Source organism: Ictidomys tridecemlineatus, chromosome 11 (genome assembly GCF_052094955.1).
Source record: "Ictidomys tridecemlineatus isolate mIctTri1 chromosome 11, mIctTri1.hap1, whole genome shotgun sequence".
In the NCBI taxonomy this organism is placed as follows: Eukaryota; Metazoa; Chordata; class Mammalia; order Rodentia; family Sciuridae; genus Ictidomys; species Ictidomys tridecemlineatus.
The window spans coordinates 8,901,843-8,923,215 of record NC_135487.1 but is presented as its reverse complement, the minus strand read 5'-3'; the positions used below and the strand labels follow the sequence as shown (position 1 = coordinate 8,923,215).

Here is a 21,373-nt window from a genome sequence, read left to right as displayed (position 1 = left end):
AATCGGGGTGCCCCTAGGAGACCATGTGGTCAGGATAGAACCACCTGGTTGTTGCGGCACCAGAGAGTGAACAGAGAACAGGCTGCACAACATTGCGCTGAGCAGGCTTCGGACCCCAAGAAATCCATGCACTCAGCGAGCGGCGGGGCGGGGCGGGTGGACCTCAGGGGTTCCCTCGGACATCCATGACAGTCAGTGAGACACACGCCCCTGATGACCCTGGCCCCAGCGCATCCAGACCGAGTGCCACTGATGACCCCAACCCCAGCGCATCTAGACTGAGTTGAAGAACAGCAACCACCAGAAAGCAGGAAGACAGGTCAAAGCCTGTCACTCAACGCGGTGGAAGCTTTGACAGCAGAGGTGGGGGTGGGAGGGGGGCCCGGAGCTCAGCTCTGAGCCATGTGTCCACCTGCAGAGCGGCCACCTGCAGAGCGGCCCTCCCAGCGGCACAACATAGAACCTACAGGGACCAACAGGGAGGTGCCTGGGGCCTCACAGCCCTCAGCCCACCCCTGACCCATGCAGGAGGCAGGAGCAGAGCTCCCAGTCCCCACGGGGCTCCAGGGCAGGGCTCAGAAATTGATTCCCAAGCATCCAGCGCACCACGGAGTATCGGGGTGCTCCTTTGGGTTATGGGATCTCTCCGTGGCCCAGAGGCATCGTCTGGAGGCAGCAACAGGCAGCCTCTGCCCCAGCCCTGGGCTCCAGGTTCCCAGGATCTGTTCCTGCCCAGGGGACTCAGTGCAGGGAAGGCTTTCCCCCAGGCAGTCACAGGGCTCACCCTCGTCCCTCCAGTCTCTGCTCCAGCCTCTCCTCCCCAGCAAGCCACAAGTCCCTGCCCTGGAAACCCGCCTCCCCAAGTCCCTGTTGTGCTCTTCCCCATCCACACGCTCTGTGCCTGGTGCCAGAGGGGAGGAATCAGAGGCTGTTTTGTCCCTCATGTGTCCCCAGGTCCCAGGCCGCTGCTGTCACATGGAGAGTGGTTAAGTGCTTGCTGGATGTGTGCCTGTGCGTGTGCCAGGCGCTTTGCCTACAGAAGGACTGGAGGCCCGCGCGGCTCTTCCCATGCAGCGGAGTCCTCGGACTCTGCAGAGGGAGCCGGATGACCCCTCCCTGGCCCCCAGATGACCAGTCCTCCTTCAGCCCCTCTGGTCTCTACTAAGGAGTAAGCGGAGATGATGAGATACACACAGGAACTGAAGCTGAGAACACGGGGAGGAGGGCAGGTGATGCGGGGACATCGGGAAGATTCCGAGAGTGGAGGGGCTGCTCAGCCCCCAGCGCAGAGCCACCCAGAAACTCCGATGACTGATGTGCCTGTTGGCCTGGGCGTCTCCCCTAACAACCGAGGCTCAGGGAAGGAAGCACCCAGCCCTCAAGTGGCCCTCCTAGGCTCGAAGGTCAGGAGGCTCTGGGGAGGCAGGTGGGGCCTCTCCTCTCTGGGGTCTTCCCAGGGGGATAACCCATCACTAGGAGAACTTAGTGACAGGAAGAGTGACTCACAGAGAAACAGGGGCCACACATGCTGTGTCCCTGGCCTCTAAGAACAGACAGCACGGTCAACACAAAGAGCAGGCCACACAGGCAAGGCAGGGGAAGGAGTCCACAAGACAGGCCTCCACTGGGGAGGCCGCCCCGTCCACGTCTCAGACCCTCTTCTTCAGCCATCTTCCCCAGCCTGGTGACAGCCCTGACGGCAGCTCAGGGAGGGAAGCAGAGGAGCTTGGGAGTGCACAGAAGAGGAGGGCCTCAGAAGCAACGGTGTTCCTGCCAGGACTTGGAGGTGGTAGGGGCGGTAAATGCAACGGCCCTGAGGCAGGTGTGCCTGTCCTGGTGATGTGGGAGCATGGCTGTCCTTCTGGGCAGAGGAGTGACCCAACATGCCACTGTGCTGCACCCTGAGGGTGGAAAGGAACAGAAGTGGGGAGCCCAGTGTGGAAGTAGCGGCTGCCCCAGAAGAGGCCATGGCAGTGGCCCTCTGGCAGCTGACCAGATGTGCTAGTTGGTGGTGTTGGCAGGATCTGCTGGTGAACCAGACGCGGGGACAGGGGGAGAGTCCATCTGACTCCAGAGCAGCATGGCCTCCACCCAGCAGGAGGGGGCAGCTTCCTGGGGACTCCATTCAGTTTGGGAGGATTCTGTGAAACTCAGCTGGACACTCGGGGGGAGATCAGGCAGGCACTGGGCGGAGGCTGGTGGGGACGTGAATGGTGCCTGTCAGCATCCAGGCCCGTGGGCAGAGGGCAGAGGGCAGCGATGACCTGAGCGCGGCTGGAGGAAGCAGGGTCCCGGTGTCAGCGCCCCCAGGGCACGGCTGGTGAAGACAGCGGGGAGACCAACCCACGAGCCCCCAGGGCACCAGCATGAGCCACCAGGCATCAGGGTCCTGGCACTCCATGGCTTCCTGGGGACAAACACCTGAAAGTTCAAGAGAGGAGGTGGAGAGGGAATGGAGGCCGGGTGCAGAGAACTCGGCCGAGGGGAGCAGGAGGAGGGCGGGGGCAGCTGAGGCTTCCAGAGGGCAGTACTCTCTAGGGTGCCAGGGCCCTGCCAGGCCAAGGTGCTCCTCCAGGCCACCTGCCCTGTCCCTCCCGTGCTCTCCGGGAACAGCCGTCCTCAGAGCTGTGTGGGCCAAGAGCTGGCCACGGAAATCCTACACACTAAATTCTCGAGCGCGTGCATTCAAAGTCGGCTTGGGCTCCCACACTTGTGCCAGAGGCAGGGGAGAGGCAGAGGCTGGGGGAGCAGGTGGGAGGGGAGGAGGCTGCAGTTCCCCATGGGCAGGGTGGGGGCCCACTGTGGGACCTGCAGGGCCACCAGCCACTTCCAGGAATGGTATCTCCCAAAGCAGGCATGGCCTCGCTCCAGGGAGGCCCCTTCCATCCAGATGAAGCACCCAGGCCAGGAAACACGGGGTGGGAAACGGAGGGAGAGGAGGGGCAGAGGCTGGAATGCAGGACCCAGTTCAGACACAGCTCCATCGCTGACTTGCTGTGTAGCCCCTGGAAAATGCCCCACCTCTCTGAGCCACAGTAGACTCACTTGTAAAATGAGATCTCAAGCAAAGAAACAGATACTTTGAGCATTTAACTATGTTCTGGGGACCAAGTCAGGTGCTTGCAGGGGTTCCCCAAATCCCACCCACCAAACCCTGTTTTGCAGGGGAGGGTCTGAGGCTCAGAGGAGAAGAAACTGGACTTCAGAGTTCTCTCAGCTGATCAGAGCAGCAGTCAAGATCTGCATCAGGACCTTTTGCTCCAACGCCCGTCCCCGACACAGCCCTCCTGGCGACAGGATGGAGAGCACTTCAGCACCCCAGGGTGGCAGAGGTGAACACACACACTTAAGAGGCTTAAGTCTGCTCTGGGCTGGGAGCAGAGCAGCTCAGAGGAGCCCTGGAACTGAGGTTCTCAAACTCGGGCGTTCCCAGGAAGCCCTGGGGGTTTGAAATTCTGCTGCGGTGCTGGCCCCCATCCCTAGAGACGCCGCTTTCCTTAGCTGGCGGTACAGCCTGGCACGGGACTGACGGTCGACTTTGCGAGCCACTGGTGTGGCCTGTGGGCCAGCAGCATCCGGGTTCCTGGGAGCCAGCGGGGACTGCAGATGCGCAGAACCTGCATTTTGATGAGGTCCTCGAGGGCGGGGCTGGGGACAGCCACCCAGGAGCAGCAGCAGCAGCGGTGCGTGGAAAGGGGCGCTGACAGTGAGGTGGGAGGCTAGTGTCCGTGACCTCTGTGGACAAAGTCCCTCGCATGGCACGAGGTCCTAGGGGGATAGGGCAAAGGCCAAAATACGGCCTAGAGAGTTGCTGGGGTTCCTTGAGTTGGACGACTGAGGTGTCGGTTTCCAGAGCCACTCCTGGGGTGCAGGACCAGGGAAGCAGGCACAGCTCACTAGTGGTGCTCAGGCGGCCTCTTCGCTTCTCCCCTCTCTGCCCTGCTTATGGCTGAGGGGACAGCAGAACAGAGGGGTAAGGAACTTGTCTGGGGTCACTGAGAGCCGAGGAGGGAGAAGCTCCTCCCAGACCTCCCCCAGGGCCAGCTGCCTGGCGGCCACTCATTCTCCTTCCTCTCCACAGCCCGAGGGAGGCCTGCCCAGTGGGCTTCTGAAGGTCTCTGCACACCTGCAGACCAGCATGCCCCTGCCTGTGGGGCTTTCAGGCCAAGTCTCCAGGTCTCAAAGGCCACAAGTTCCCCGAACCAGTTTGGCCAGAACTCTAAGTACCAACGTGTGACAAGCTGGTAGCACCTGACCCAGTTAGCAGGAAGGCAGGCCTGGCCGGCAGCCGCCAGCGAGGAGATCCCGGGGCTGTCTCCCTTCCTGCCAGGAAAGGAAGGCGCTGGCCACGCACTTCCAAACGAGGACACTGAGCACGAGTGTGCAAGTCACTTGTGGCCACACAAGTGAGAAAGTGGGGACAGGACTGGCTCCCTCCTTATTTGGGGAGGGAGTGTAAGGTGAAGCCCCAACAGACGTGGACAGGAACCCGGGAGGCGCTGCCCAGCGAGGGCACAGACACTCTGGAACACCCCAGTGGACAGCCAGCCCAGGAAGCAGTGGAACCCACCCATTTCTCTCCCATGGAGCAGCCCCACCCCAGCACTGGGGTGCTCAGGGAATGCCCCGCAAGCCTGAAACAGCAAACCTGGAAACACAGTTGTCATTCAAACCCCAAGTGTGCCTGTCTACAAGGCTCAAGAACCAAATTCTCCTAGGACCTGGCTTCCCGGAGGTTTTGCTCACTGCCAAGGTCCTGGCCAAACCTGGGGCGAGCTCCCCTGTTGTGCAATGTGGTGAACCGACTCTGCAGCCTCGGGCCTCTTCAACAGACCCTCCCTGCGATGATCAGCACGGGGCTTCCAGGCCAGGGGTGTCAGCCTTGCAGGAAGCACGTCCCCACCCCTGCCCTGCCCAGGTAGGTAGGGGAGCGGCACCCTGAGCTTCCCAGCACCCCAGCATGGCTGCAGCAGGCCCCAGCTGCCGTCTCCTACCCCCGCTTTCCCTCCAGTTTAGCCACAATAGCCTGCTTTCTTCAAAAAACAAAAACAACTCCCAAGAATGGGAAGGAAGCAGAGAAGGAAACATGGCCAAATCCAAGTATGAGCAGGGGCCCAATGCTGGCCAAGGCAGACTCCCTGGCTGAGACAGCAAGGGGTGTTCTCCTTCGACACCCTGGAAGGAAAGTTCTTCAAAAGGTAGGAGTCACAGGGACCCGCGGACTTCATCACTGCTACCACTGATCTAGGGCAAAGCAGTTAGAAGACAGGCCAGGGAAGAGCCCCACCCTCACGAGGCGCCTCCCAAGCCCTGTGTTGCACCAGGACTCCCAGAACTTGGTGTTCTGCCGGGCGCAGATGGAGGGCACGAAGCAGCCCGGGGATGCTGTTGAGGCGACCACTCTCACCTCCATGGAGAAGGTACGGGAGCGCAGGGGGCTCCCTTGCTGCCCAGGGGGCCATCCCAGCTTGCCTGGGAAGGCTGGCACGGCCGGCTGGCAGGGCGTCCCAGACACGGCTCACTACGTGCCTGAACAGGTACGAGCAGGCAGCCCGATGCTGCCCAAAGGCACCCTAGGCAGGGGCTCGTCCTCAGCAAGCATGGGATGGGAGGCAGGGCCATTCAAGCACCTTCCCCATCCCTTGCCACCACCCCAAAAGCCCTGTCTCCCGCTGACAGCTTGGAAGGCGGCCCACTGGGGAGTCCAGCCTGATGCACAAGCGATGAGATGGTGGCGCTGTCTGGCGCGGTCCAGGCGGCTCAGCCCTCACCAGACTCTGCCCCCTGTTCAGGTGGGGAGCCAGCCACTCGTTCCCTGGGCAAGAGGGGCTACACTCATGGAGCCCAGGGGCTCAAGGCCAAGCAGGGCAGGATGGGATGCGGCCCTCCTAATGACCCATGCTACCAGCATTTGCCAACAGCCTTCAGTGGGCCTGGCCCAGACGCTGTCAGGACCACGAGTCACAGCAGTTATCACCACGTTTACTCTGTGCTAAGCGTTGGACATAAGCAGTAGATGGAATCCTCACAAGAACTTTAGGAGACGGGTACTCTGCATTTCACAGATGAAGAACCAAGGCACAGAGGAGTTAAGCAACTTGCCCAAGAACACACAAGAGTCAGGATTGAAGCCCAAGTCACTTGCCGGTAGAGCATGGGCCTGTGAAGTCAAACAGGTGGGTCTCTTGGGATTCCTGGGCTTTTCACGCGCCGCCAGGCAGTTCAGATCCCCAAGAGGAGGAGACAGCTTGTCATGTGCCCAGACACATTTCCCCCACTGCTCTGATAACCTATCAGGTTCTGTGGGTGTGGTGGGAGCAGCCTGATGTCTTCTGGGGACCCAAAGAAGCCTGCTCTGCTCAGAGGCCTATGCTATGCTGCAGGGGGTGCCCTTTAAGCATCACAAATACATTTTAATTTTACCTTTTTGAATGGAAATTCTCTGAAATCAGTCATAGAAGATACATGTTCTAAACTCAGCTTGGTTCTCTAAGAATCTGACTTCCAACTCTGCACATGTGCTGGGCTACCACGGAGGGACGTCCTTGGAGCCACCAAAGTGCACAGGCCTGCTAATCCACGGTGGGTCAGAACCAGATGTTCAAGTTACCTTCAAGCCGCACCTCCTGGCCATCCCTTGGCAACCACAGGAGATGGGCTCCAGGACTCCCGTGACAAAATCTGCGGAGGCTCAAGCCCTCATATGAAAGGGCACTTTATTTGCATAAATCATGTTTAGAGAATGACAAGGGAGAAGTCTCTCCATGGTCAGGGCAGATGCGATTGTTTCCCAAATATTGTTGACCCACTGTTGGTTAGAGCTGCAGATGCCCAAGGAGATGCCCAAGGAGTGTGCGCACTGACCTGGGCTGGCCTGGGAATACAGCAGGGAGCAGACCTGGCCTCGGCCTTTGTGAAGGAATGTTCTAGAAGGGGAACCTCACTGCGTAATATATAATTAAAAACTGAACCCTGCTGAGGAGGAGAGCCTAGCAGCACTCAGCATGGGGGGCCTGGCCACAGAAACGAGGCACGTGCCCACGAGCCCTCAAACTTGGACCTGCTTCCCTGGGTGAGGCTGCCTTCTGCTTTGCTTCATGCAGGGGGTGGGGAGGGGTCATAGATGACTTCACCCCAAGAGAGATTTCTGCCCCTAATGGCCCATGCTGGGACAGAGGGGGCCATTCTGTTGCTTCCCAACCCCATCCCCAACTCTTTCCTGCTCTCGCTGGGGCTCAGGCTGTCAGTGTCACACAGGGACCTGGGGGCATTTGCACACTGAGGAGACGGGGTCAAGAACTCAAGTCTCCTTAGGCCTTTCAGGAACTTCAAGTGGCAGATCCGGCAACACAGATCCCAGGGCTTCTGGGCAGTGAGGACAGGTCATGGACTTTAGATGGGGCCAGTCTTGGCCTCCTGCAGAAATGGTTTTTCTGAGAGAAAAAAAAACCCTCCCCAAGAGGAATGGCAGGGGAGCCGAGGGTGCTGTGGGCAGCTGCTTCCCTGGACAAGACAGGGACACATGCACCTGCTGCTCATGACTCAGAAATGGGGCGCAGAGCCTCTACTCCAGACCAGGAGAGCAGGCCTCCGCATGCAGAGCCTCCTGCCGGGACCCCATCCCTGCCACCTCCACCAGAGGGCACTCAGTCCTTGGCCCCGGCTGTTGCAGGGGAGGCCCAGAGTCCAGGTGTAGGAGGCTTAGCGTCTCCCCCGCCAGCGGTGGAGCTAGTCGCCCACCCTCTCAGTGCCAAGGCATGAGGCCAGCCATGGCTGCAGGGGAAGCACTGCACCCAGCCCGCACGGTACCTGCGACAACACGGGCAGACCCTCTTCCTCTGTGTGCTGCCCAGAGGGGGCCCACTCAAAACAAGAATCCCAGTGGGGACACCCTAACCCTCCCCTAGAAGCAGGGTATGGCGTCCTTTCTGAGCTCCCATTCCCACCCACGTGGCCCGCAGCGCCTCCGGCAGCCCTCCCACCCAGGCCAGGGTCCCGCTCCCCTCTCCGGGAGCTCCTCCCCTCCTGCTTCCCACTGCACAGGGCCAGACAGTGTGGAAGACCCGAGCCCAGCTCCTCCCCAGGGCCGCAGCCCCAGGGCCCCCTCCACCCACCACAGGGCAGGGATGTCCCAGCAGTTCCCTCCTTCCTCCAGGGTCCCGGGCACTCCAGTCACTCCTGCAGTAGCCCTACCCCGCGTCTCCCCTGCCCTCTGGATCCCAGTGCAGGCAGGTGTCTGCCAGGGTCAGCTGCGAAGCCCCCGGGGCCCCTCTCCCTCCTCCCTGCACAGGGAAGCACTCGGCCTTGGGGGCCTCTACGAGGCTCCCTCATCTGGGGGAGGAGGCACACCTGCTCCAGGCATCTTCTCCCCCCCCCCCACTCCCTGGGATCCCAATCCCTGGCCTTGGTCTTGGCCTTGGCACCACGTGTAGCAGGGGCTCCCCCGACTGCCACACGGCCTGGTCCTTTCCTCTGGACCCTGAATCTGCATCTTCCCCTGCCCCCGCCTTGATGTGACAGCAGGGCGAGCTTAACTGGCCCAGGGCCCGCAAGTCCCCACAGACCTGCTGCTTCTAGTCCGCAGCTCCTCCCCAGGACCCTCCACCCCCCTGGCCGTCCCTCGCCAATAGCCCTCCCCAGCCTTCAGCCAACTTCTCTGAGAGAAGTCCAGAACCCGGCTGTGACAGCAGGAGCAGCCACTCTGTCCTGACTGGCCTGTTTCTACTCCACCCTTCTGGGTCTGTTCTCAACAGACCAGCAGAGAGAGCCTTTTAAAAGGCACATCACATGGTATTGTTCCTCCTCTAAAGCTCTGATGACTTCCACTGAGTAGAAGCCCAGTCTTCAGAATGGCTGCAACAACCAACTCTGACTGGTCCCGGCTGCCCCCTGACCCTCAGTCTGGCCCCACCGCCCCTTAAGCATGCACAAGGTTCCACCTCAGGACCTTTGCACACGCTATTCTGGTGCCAGTGCACTCCGGGGGGCCAACAGGCCTAGCCTTCACCTCCAAGTCTTTGCTTAAACGCTCCTGTTTGGGCCAGGCTTCCTGACCCGGATGTTTAAACTGGGGACCACCCCCTTCTCTGCAGAACTGTATTCCCCATCCTACTTCTCCCTGCAGTGCTCCCCAGCTGACACTCTGTATATGCTGGTTTGTTGTCTGTCACTAGAATGTCACAAGTAAGAATCTCCCTTTGTTCTCTGCTAAGTCCTTCAGTGCCTAGAACAGCGCTGGGGTCAGACAGCACAGGCCCCAGCTCCACGCCAGAGAGGAGAGAGAGAGAATGAATGCCAACATCCACTCTGCCTTTCCTGACTAGATCAGGCCCATGGTGCACCATCTAGGATTTCTAGTTCTCAAAGTGAAACACTTATAAAAAGCAATATGACTAAACACCTTCCCACGCCTCATTTCCACCCTGCTCCCCATACATCTAACCACTGCTCTTCCCCAATGAATTGGGCTGCAACTTTTTTCTTTTTATTTTTTTTTTATACTGGGGACTGAACCCAGGGGTGTCCTACTAGAGCCACATCCCCAGCCACACCTTGTTTTGAGACAGGGTTTCATTAAATTTTAGAGGCTGGCCTTAAATGTGAGTGCCTCTTGCTTCAGCCTCCTGAGATACAGGCCTGTGCCTCTGGCGCAGCTGCTGTTTTATAAACAAGTTTAGTTTGAATGATGTCTATTAAATCCTACAAGTGCAACAATAAATACAAGTGGCATAAACAGGTCTGGAAACAAACAGAGTGGCCTTTGGCATGCACTGAACTAGGCTGCTGGGAAACGAAGCGCAAGGGCTCTCCCCGTGTGCATTGGCCAGTACGTCAGAGGCAATAGAGTGCACATTAATATGGCAGGCTGGGCTTCAGTCTCAATCATGTCCTTTTAGCTACAGCTGGTATTCTAACAAAATTTCAGTACAATTCTGGGGCCACTCCACACTCTCAGGCCCTGTGCTTTTGCAAAAGTGTCCTCAAGCCAGTACTGCCCAGGCAGGGGACTCCTGGAGAGGGCTGAGGCCTGCTTCCTTCAGCACAGTGCCCAGGCCAGTGCCCTTGGATTTCGTCAGCTGAATCACTTAGCAGGCAGCTCTGACTCACAGGCGACAGGGAAGTCAGCCGGCTGGGCAGCCAGTTATGGGAACAGCCTCGCTCACAGCCAGGCCTGCGGCACAGCACAGCCAACCAGGGCTGAGGTCCAACAAGAAGGGGATTCCTTAAAATCTTGAGCAAAACTGCAAAGAGCCATGTAGGGGAAGGTGCCCATCACCATGCACTGGGTGTCTCTGCAGAGAGGGAGCTCTTGGTGTCAGGGACAAAGGTGCCAGGAAAAGGGTCACCCCATTTTTAGGTCCCCAAACTAAATTTAACAATCTGAAGAAATACTGAAGTTTGGGAGGTTCAGCGTGGGTCAGACAGGCCAAGTCCGAGGACTGCGGTGTGGGGCAGTGAGCCAGTGTGGACGCGGGCGGGGTGGGGGGTCTCCCCAATGCCTGAGGCAACAAGCCGGGCAGCACAGCCTCCTGGGGGCTCTAGGGTTTGCTGACCGGTGGCCACCCCGCCTCTCAACCTAGAGGACCATGCCTCAGGCACTGACCCTTTAAGGCTGTAATTAACTTTCACCAAGGAACTAATCCTTTTCTTTCAACTTGGTTTCAATCGATCATTTTTCCCAACAATGCTCTATTTAGCCAGGGGAGGCAATGAATTGCCCCAAGATTCACATTTCAAACTCAGAAGCCACAAGTTAGGGCACACAGGTAGCTTGACTCTAGGACCTGGTTTCCTTGACCCGATCATTCCACGGTGCTGCCACAGCTGGTGGAGTGGGGCGTGGGCACAGGCAGGTGCTGGGCTGTACCAAGCTGGTCCACGACAAGTCGATGCACCACGATTCCACCTCTGCTTGGGCACTCAGAAGTATCCCACTCTCAAGACGCCCCAGACCGTGTGCCGTGGGTCACAAGGAATAGGACAAGCACAGTGAAGTACCTCTGAGAGGTGAGAAGTGCTGGAATCCACCAGGGACTGTAAGTAAGCGAAGGGAAAGAACCCAAAATTACAGGCCAAAGAGTAAAAATTAAAGTGATGAGCGGCATGATCCACCTTACTCATTTTTCTCCCAAGACGGAATGGAGAACTCTGAGGTCTGGCTAAGACTCCTCAGAGACGCTGATTTAGTGAATATTTCCAAGTCCCACCCCAGAGATTATGACTTAGTAGGTCTGACACTTTCACCAAACCACCCAGTGACTCTGCTGTAGGTGGTCCACGGAGCCAGCATCAGCAAGACCACAGATTGAGCTCCTTTACCCATCCGGGGCACAGGCAGGAGCCGTAGCTTCTCAAGTTCAAATTAACAGGAGCCTTCACACTGGGTGAGCAAGATGCTCCCCCCACGAATCACATGTCCCACACGACTCAGAACATCGCCTTAATGCAAGGCCTGATGTTAGCTGGCACTAGCAGGCTCCATCTGAAACTTCAAAAATATTTTAAAAGGTAGAAACATATCATCAATCGCAGCGACGAAATAACTTGGCACAGCACATACTTTACACCATGTGCTGCGCCAGTTTACTGATACGGACAGACGCAGCTGGTCCCACCTGAGGGCAAGGTTACCAGATTCAATTTCACCAAACTCACTTGTAAAATTCAAAGTAGCCTAAAATACGTGGCTATTGGATAACTTCTGAAAAAAAATTCCAGAGTAGTATCCCAAATCAGGAAGAGAAACCCATCAGCCCTGGGGTAGAATGACGAGACTACAACCAAAGGACCAGCTGCCCAAAGCCACCAGCTCTGTCACTCATAAGCACCTGGCACCAAACACAAGACCTACTATCCACACAGATGGAAGGATGGAGGGCGATGGGGAAGACAACTATTCTGCTTGACTGTCTCCACCCTTGCACCCACACTTCATTCTCTCCACTACTCAGTGTTGAACACATTTTTAGGAGCTTAGGGGGGAAATTACAGTCACGTGTTTGTCACACTGCACACTCTCCTGTCTAGAGGTCACTAGCCTGGCAACGGCACTCACCAGCAAAGAATCAACAGCAGAGACCTGGCTAGCTGAACATGAGCAAACTGGGTTAGAAAACCCCATCCTAGGATTAACATGCTTGTCCCTTGGGGTGGCTCCTGGGTGCTCTCACGAGGCCCAGCCCCACTGCCTGGCTTCCCACCAAGCAGGTCTGAGGGAGACCAAGGCGTGCAGATCGCACCATCACCAAGGACAGGGAGACCAGGGTAAGGATGCAGCCTCCTCAAGGAGAGATGGCATCTCAAGCTCTCGGCTCACTGTGTGGCAGCTCTAAGTCCCGCATGTTGGAATCACTCACGGCGTCCCTTTCCACAGGGGAGTGCTAGCTGATGGCTACTGAGCACCTTCAAGGGAAGGTGACAGTATCCAGAGCACAGCAGGTAAGTGGGGATACAGTGGGATCACAGCAGCACACACCTGGTGCTGCAGAACCAGCCCCCTGCCTGCATCCAAAGCAGACCCAGGGACATTGGCCCTCCTTTTCCAAGTGCAAACCGAGCCCCAGGCTCCACGCTGCACCCCAGGCAGCTGCTCCCCATGCAAGTGAAAAGCCACCTGCCCACGGTGGCACGGAAAGCCTTCTACGAAAAGATGGAAGAAATGCCGACACCAGTGAGCCAGGTTCTGTTCTCCAGATGGCCAGTGCCCTCCTCCCCAACAGCGAGCAGGTGGACGCAGCTGTGCCAAGGCAGGCGTGCCAAGCACCCAAGAGGGACCTCTCCTAGGAGGACCTCAGCTCTTTACCTCCCAGTATTTTCTGGTCTCTTCAGCTGATGCCTCTTGTCCCCTAGGGCAGGTCCTTTTGCTTCCTAAAGGAGATGCCACCAGAAGGCAGTGGCAGGGGCGTGCCAGGGGCTGCCTTCTGTTCCCCGCTCCCAGATCAGTGAACAAAAGGCAGAGGCACAATGAAGAGGAGAGGGACCATTTGGACTGCATTCCTAGCATCTCTGTGACCTCAAGCTGTGAAGCTTTCCTTTGCCTTTGTGTCCCTGTCTGTAAAATGGGAGGACATAAAAGTACTCACTTCACGGGGTTGTTGTAAAGACCAAATGGGTTAATACATGCACAGCCCTTCTGCAGTGGATGGCGAGAACTTTCAAGCGTCATGTGATCTCAGCAAATCGAGGTCCTTGGCTGAGTTCTCCTGGTTTCATAGAGCTAATGAAATGTTTTCTTCTGAACCCAGGCCTTTGAAAATTTATATTTGGCTCTGAAGTCCAAAACCAAGATATAAATATAAAAAGTCCTGTGGAGGAGTGACAGAATAAAAATGAATCACTTTTCTCACTTCAACTTGAAAATGATTTCCTGTCGTCACAGCTCACTTCTCTTTACCTCTGATATGTGCGGAGGGCGGGGAGCCACAGAAAGGCAGCTAGCTACCGGGAACATGTATGAACAGCTCTGGCCCTGCTGAGGCACAGTGAAGGCCCTTGGTGTCCCTGCTGGCGAAGCAGCAGAGTCACAGGTAGAGGTGGGAATGTTCTGGCCTCAGCAATCCAGGCTGTTGAGAAATCTCACACAGCACATGGTATGAGCAGCAGCCTCGACCTCCCACCAGACCCAAACTGGGATTCAAGAGAACACCTCTGAATAACACTAATAATGACAGCAGCTCCTGGTGATGGCACTTACGATGGTGGGCAGCACTTGTAGTCTTTCAGGTGTTGTCTGATGTCTTCACAGTGATCTTTGTGATCAGATTGATCACCCCAATTTGACATACAGAAAACCAGGTTCAGAGAGGTTAAGTAACTTGCAGGGGTTAAGGTTCTAGTGAGAGTATGAGACACAGCCAGAATTCAAAGATTCCACTTAACAAACATTTCCTTAGCAACTACTGCCTGCCAGGCACTATTCCAGATGCCAGGAACGTAGTCTCCGTGGAGGGAGTGGGCAATAGACAAGCGTGAGTCCTAACAGAATGCACAGAAGGCTTGAGCGCCTTGCAGAACACCATGGCAGAGAAAGGAGAGGAAAGGGCTGTGCCCACATTCTCAGCCTCCATAAAGATTCTTTTCTTTCAGGGCTTTTGGAAGGTGTGAGCACTTTCCCCAGTAGCCTCCTCCAAAGGTTCCGAAGCCATCACCAACACCCAAGTTCATCACCCACATCCTGCCCCTTACTGGGGTGGATTACCAGCCTTGTGGCTGCTCACTGGCATCTTCTGAGGTTCACTACTGTGAGCACTTGAGTGCCTGGCACTGAATAGCATTAGAAGTCACCGCCAACGCCATCCAGGACACAGAGCCAGCGTGGCCACCAATCATCGAATATTTCCTAGGAAAACATACCACTCCTAACACAGCAGGGGTGAAAGCAGGTGTGATTCCACTGCAGACCAGGCCGCCTGTTACAAAGGATACCCAGGGAATGAAATCCCAGATCAGCAGTTCAAAGCCAATGCTAATTCCCACTCCACAACCTCTCTGCAACAAAACCACGCTCTGAATGATGACATCAGCATCAGTCTGCGTTTGAGGGCCAAGAAAGTTGGAAAATAAAAAAGACTCCAAAACCCAAGTGAACCAGGTGGCTTTCATGCTGCAGTTGAGTGCAGTGATTCTGGAATTAGGTGCATGTTTGGGGTTCCCCTCTACAGCTGTAATATTGCCCCTCTTTATCTGTAATGAGAACATTATGCTGTTCAGGTAGGAAGATCAGTTAAGCCATGGGACGCACTTAGAATAGAGCCCCTCCTGTAAGAAGGGCCAGTCTATACCCTCAGCTCCCTTCACAGAGGCCTGCTGCATCCCACAGGTCCTCTCAAAGTCCCAGTACACAGGGCTGCTCTCTAACCAGAGTCCATCAGACGTGCAGCCAGACACCCTGACGATCCAGGCTGACAGTGTGAAGCCGTTTTCTGAATGGCTGACCGACTGAATCACTACAGGAGAAAGTGCCCTAATTCACAAATCCAATAATAGCTTGGCAATAGAAGCCATCTGAAAATGCTCCTGCACTCTCGCTGGGCTGGCAAGGACTGCATGTGATTATAAGAAGCAAGTGAGAAAAGAATGTAACTGCAAGGAAAATTGAAGCCATCTGAGTTTTAAATAACTTCATTCCAATAAAGAATATTAAACTATTATATTTTGGCAAAATGAAGTACTAAAAAATCCAATTATTTTAAATTGAAATTCTACGCTAAAAAATAAAATCACAACTGTATCCTATGGCCTAAATACCCTTTCATTACTCACTTACCTGTGCAGAAAGTTCCAGGTCTTATTAACACGAGCCCTGTTTTACGTTTAGACTTAATGCTAATCCTCAGAAGCTATGTAAGTGGAATTCTAGAGTATACAGCGGCTCCTGTCTAGATGCTGATATAGAAGTGTTTTCAGTTTAAATATGTTCCTGCTCAGAACACAAACTGTCCTTTAAGATCCTAAGACCCTGCCGTTACCAAGTGACACTCCAGTTCTGGCTCCACTCACTGAGTTACTTGGCAGCACCTATCGAGGGGCATTCAGAAATGGTCAGCTAGACATGGACAGGCACACTTAGGGCTGTCTTCCAGAATATGTTCATCTGCAACTTCTGCCTGAATTTCCTAACATTTTCTATCAGCAAGAATTGAAAAGAAATCCAGTCGGCACAGAGGAGGTGGAAAATGCAAGCACATACAAGTCCCACTACCGCAATAGCCAATGGGTTTACTCTAATAATTAAAGTATTTCCAAGCCCCTTTTATTAGCTCACAATTGAATGTAATTTCATAATGTAATTTACGGCATTCAGGATGGTTTTTCAATTCTTAGTCTTAATCCTGAAAGCAAATGAAGCCTGCACGCCCACTCCAAGCCCTAATCCTATACTTTGAAAAAAACTTGCTATGGGCAGATGTTTTATGGCACCCAAGGCACTACTTGCTGAGGTGGGAGGTGGGCCTGGATCAGCCTCGTTTGGAATTATGACTCAGAAGGTCACGTCTCCAGCAACACCTGGGACTCGCGATGACTCCTGGCTGCCTTCTTTAAATCACTTTCAAGACCAAAGGGCAGCGTGACAATGAACTTGGCTTCTGCTGAACAGTCAGACTATTGATGAGGCAGAGGCTTTAAAAGCCAATGGAGTGAGCTAGCCGGCCACCCGGGAGGGGAAGAGAGGCATATTCCACTGTGAGGAGGGAAAGTGGATGGAAGTTGGCCTCTCATAGCCCCCGACTAATGAGCAACCTCCCTGACCAGGAAGACAACGTCACCCATAACCTAACTGCCCCCATTCAGTCCCAAATGTGGCAAAGCCTTTAATTGAGAAGATATCAAGGCCTGTATTCTGCAAATAGAAGAAATCAAACTCTAAAAACCTACAGATGATCAACAGAAGAGTGGGCCCAGAAGCAGTTCAGATCTCCACCTGCACTTGAGAGCTGCGGGTGCCCTGGGCATGGCACTTCCAAGTCTGCTCCCTGCATGCGAACGACACCAACCTCACAGGGTGTCGGTGAAGATTCAAGCTTTAAAAATGGTTAACACAGTATGGAGCAGGCAGCAAGCACTCAAAAACCACATTGAATTCACTCAAAATCTCTTTAGATCATTTCCAACAACTCTGGAGAAGGAAGGAACGTAAGAGTGGCCAGCAGGGGAAGAAGTGGGGTGAACTAGGGGAGGCGGGGGTGAACAGGGAGCCTGGGACACAGGCTCAGAAGATCAACTGCAGAGCAGTTTACATTTTCCTTCCTTACATCACACCCACTCACAAATCTCAAATTTTGTTCCATTTTTTGGACTCTGAATGTTTTAATTTTGTCTAGAATTTTAATGGCAACGCAGATGTCATTTTTCCCAACAATCTGGACCTCATCTCTCTTCTTTGTATTCCACAGCACTGTGTACTTAAGATCCTGCCAGCAAGGCAGGCCCTGCAGCAGGAAAGGTCCAACAGCACCTGAGGTGGCACTCAACAGTGCTGACTGTGGCGTGAATCAGCCAAGGAGAAGCTGCATGACAGGCCCTGTTCCTTTTCTTGCCAACGGTGCACAGTTCTGAGTCCACAACCTTCAGACAAGCAAGAACAGCAGCAGTGCCTGCTCTGTAGCAAGTATAAGGACGATGTGACACCGTGAGGCTCAAAGAGGAACACAGGGACACCACAGCACTTCAGAGCTGTACACATTCTTTTTCCAATATAAATTCAGAAATGTGTGCATTGAAATTATCCAGAACCTTTAAAAAGATTACCCAACCCTGTTTCCAATTCATCTAAATAGTCTTAATTTTTAAAAACTGGCTGCAGGGACTTGAAACAAGTAGCTGGGACAGGCTTTCTGGGTAAAGTTCAGAAAGCACTGGGCTTGAGGGCAGCGTTGCAGCTCCTCAAGCCTCTGTCCACACTTTCAAATACACCTCAGCAGTGCTGTACTAGAACATTCACTGAAAGCAGATCCTGAAGCAGTGGCCCAGGACCTGCTGGACCTGCAAGGTTCACACAGCAACCAAAACGGGCCAGAGGTCCTTCCTGATCAGATACAATAGTATGTTGGGGATTCCTTCAGTGAACAGCAGATCTTTCCCAACCACCAGTCAAGTCCTCAACACACTTTCAATGTGGCCTGTATGTCCATGTCAACCCTCTTCTCACCAATACATCTTCAAGGTAAACTGCACTTACAAATTTATTTTTAATGGCTAAGTCAATCTATTCAAAGTGAGCTTCAATATCAAATCAAAATTCACATAAATGAAATGTTAAATGCATCCAATGAACCATTATTTTGGTGTCACCTTGACTTAAATATTATAGGCCTGCAGTCCTGTAGATGTCCACTCTCAGACACGAAGCAAGTACCTTCCCATCTACCTATCTTTGGGGACTTGTGACACAATGAGGAGGTTTCAAATACAAAGCATCAAAAAGGGGAAAAGGACACTAAGCAAACATAAGCTTAGAAGTTGGGATTTTGTCCAATTTGTCCACAGATATAGCCTAAGTACCTCAAATACAGTCTGGCCTTTACTAAACACTCAGTAAACCAAGTTGACTAGATTAACCACTAGAAAGAACCTGTAACTCTCAAGTTGAAGCCCCGTGAGCCCAGACAGGGATTTATCAATGGAAATACTGTGAGATGCTTTCAAACAATGTGAGTGACAGAAGGCTTTATCAGTGCTTAGCTTTTTAATTATTAAAAAAAAAAAAAGTTCAACCCTATGAAGACTTTTTAAAAGCAACCAAAATGGGGCAGAGGTCCTTCCTGATCAGATATAATAATTTGTTGGGGACTCTTTCAGTGAGTAAGCATCTTCATTCCTGAGCTCACAGGCACTACAGCTAGGGTTGGGGACACTGAAGGTCAACGAGAGACTCAGCCCACTGTCTAGTGTGGGGTCTGACAGCATCCTCATCCAGTAAACACTATGGCCATCTAGGCCCCTTCCCATTCTATACACACAGCAAACACAGGTCTCCCAAGTTAACCTACCAGAGCAGGCTTGTGACTGAAGGCACAGCTACAGAAGAATGGCAGGCAGATTGGCCAGGAGGGAGACCGGGTCTGCCTCCCACAGGAGGAGTGCTCTCCACCTCACAACACTCCCAACCCCACAGGGCACTGCCGAGTGTACAGCGCTCGAGCAAGCACAGCATTTAAAACTCAGACTGAAGACCATTTCCAAACTTCCATCCACATCTCTCCTCCCTGGGTTTTCCCACCAAAGGAGCACCACAGGCCAGAGAAGGCTGAGGGAGCCACCGTCCCCAGAGGAGGAAGGAGACAGTGTGAGAACAAGACCTGCTCAGGTGCGAGACTGCAGTTCACTGCTCATATCCAACCACTTTCACCTACAAAAAGCACCATTCTGAAAGGACTTTCAACCCAAATGTTACCACTTCCATTCATTCTTAGGAGATCCATAAAAATAAATCAACCCACAAACAAAATTGTCAGCAAGCACAAAGGAAACTATGACCCTGTACATGAAGCCCTTTATGTCACTCGTACCAAATTAAGTTCACAGGGTACCTATTGGCACCACTGGCCTACTACATGTCTACCCTCTAGATAGGATGGGACAACTGGAATCACAAATGTCCAGCTGATGCCAGACAGAAACAGGTGAAAAGAGGTCCCAGGGGGTGACAACAGACCACACTGTGTAAAGCAAGACTGGTCCTCTAGGTACTCTCACCTTCCCTCTAATGTGCTCCCAATTACGTACAAAATGCAGTCCTTTCACAAGTTTTTAGAAAGTTTTTATTGGTTACAAGGATATAAAATGTATCATTCAAATTCTTCCCTATTTATTAAAGTATATGCAGCAATAGCATAAAAAATCTTTTTTATACATCTGTCAAGCCAATGATATATTTCATGCTAGAAGGGGAAAGTATCAAACAGCAGTCTTGTTTATAATTAATTCCCCTCTCTTTCTTTTTCAAGGCTACATTGGTTAAAATCAAAGAACAACCCCTTTTGTATGTCAAATTGTAAATTTTAATGTTTTCATTAGAATAGTCTTTTATAGCACTCTCCAACAAGAAGCAATAAAATAACTAACAGCGAACTTCATACAGGAACACTCTTCAGATTAACAATGCAAACAAAAATGCAAAATGTAAATCACATATAATACAATTGAAGCGTCCAAAACAATTTAAATAATTTTAAATATTTTATTTTTAAACTGCTACAAATGCTTTATACAACATTTCAACATAAAGTCCCCATAACAGAAATGTAACAAAATGGGAATGATAGTGAAAGGGTTAAAGTGGCACAAACTCACTAAACAAGTATTAAACTACAAATTTTAAGAGGTAGATTACTTTTTAAAGTTGAGAACAAAAAACAGTATGAATAAAATCTAGCCATTTTCCACCAACTCAGTCATTAATTTGGGAGGAGGCATAAAAATGAATGGAGAAATGATATTCATATACTTTGGCAGAGGCCAATTTGTTATTTTAATCTCTATTAGAGACTGCAGTATAAAACCTGGTATGTAAATTCATTTATACTTACATGTAGACACACACATCTCTACAGGCCTGGATGCATCTGTGCATTGATATATTGCTACATAGTCTCTCATAATATAATAGTTATAAATTAGTGCCAGATAACCATCTGAGAGGATAATGTCCATCAGGATATATAAACATGACACTATAAGAGGCATAAAAAAAGAGTCCATATCCAATCTGGTTTCCTCTCGGTTATGCTGGCAATCTGCTTGTGATTTAAAAAGGGGGCAGGGGGTTGGGGGGTAAGAGATCAGCTAAATGCCTCTCTCTGTCTACGATTCATTTAGAAGAAAGGCATCAAGAGCTGGTGTGTGAGGAGAAGTTTTAAAATGAGTGCATCCGAATCTGTCATCCCTGAAATCTACAATAAACTACTGATAAAATAGAGAACTTGCTTTGCAAGGTTAAGTTCAAATCATTCCCTTCTCTGCTATGTGCCAAAATCAAGGGCCACACTCACATCTGAGTTACAGTCCCATGACGAGGAGCCAGTTCATCTAGCCCATCTTACAGGGCCCTTCTCTTTGGATCTCAGTCACCTGGGAGCCCAGCACACACACTGGGCACCACTGAAGGAGCAGATGCCTGACTCTAACCAGGGCAACAAGAAGCCAGCCGGCAATCAACTGTGTTACGATTTTTGAGTCAGCTTCAACTGGTCTTGCAAGCTTGGTAGATTTCGTATCCTTTGCCGTAGTGCTTATCCTAAGTTGAGCATGCAATATCTTTTAGTCAATTAAGGTTTGTTTTGTTTGGGGGGCTTTTCTACAGGAAGTTCCTAGAAAATAAGAAAACTGAAGATAAATGACAACATAACATAACCTTGTATGAATTGACCATGTTAAAGAAAAGGGTGAGGCGACCATAAGACAAATGTTATCAAGACAGCAACACATAAATGACTCTGAAGGTATTCAAGAACTCAGGTGTCCCACTCCAAAGATACATACATGCTAAGAAAACTGCCAGTAGGACCATTTCTAAGTGGGACAGCAGAAACAGAGATGGGAGAAATAGGTGCTATGTTTTTGACTGAGGTCACTGTAAATGGGAATAACCTGGCCAGGCATTTTATTTTGCTTCTCTGATCTTGACGTTTTCCTGGACTGGCTGCAGAGGGTACTCGGTATCAAAGAGAAGTGTTGCTTCTCTAGGAGTGTTAAAAAATGGAAAAACTCCCTGGGCAAAAAGGGTGAGAGGTGAGTTGAAAAATGTATCCCTTTCCTTCTCTTGGGGTCTTGCCAGCACCACATCTGAATTCAGTGGCCCCCGCCTTCAGAAGCCCAAGGTAGGCAGTAACCACTAATGCAGGGTGGGCCATGGCATTAAGGAAGAGAGGGACTA

The 21,373-nt window shown here is 52.5% G+C and overlaps 1 protein-coding gene across 10 annotated transcripts in view; it reads right to left on the bottom strand.

Annotated features, from left to right (window-relative positions):
* Nucleotides 1–21,373, bottom strand: part of Prdm2 (PR/SET domain 2) — a 118,272-nt gene that overhangs the window by 11,941 nt on the left and 84,958 nt on the right. For 2 of the 10 annotated variants that reach the window (XM_078025317.1, XM_078025318.1), the window contains one exon: nucleotides 19,237–20,807. The exons of the other annotated variants lie outside the window; for them this stretch is intronic. Coding sequence is in view for 1 of the 2 variants with exons in the window: in XM_078025318.1 (XP_077881444.1) it covers nucleotides 20,795–20,807 (13 nt within the window). In the remaining variant the exon portion in view is untranslated. Of the gene's footprint in view, nucleotides 1–19,236; nucleotides 20,808–21,373 lie in introns of those variants that run through there. 10 annotated transcript variants of the gene reach the window in all.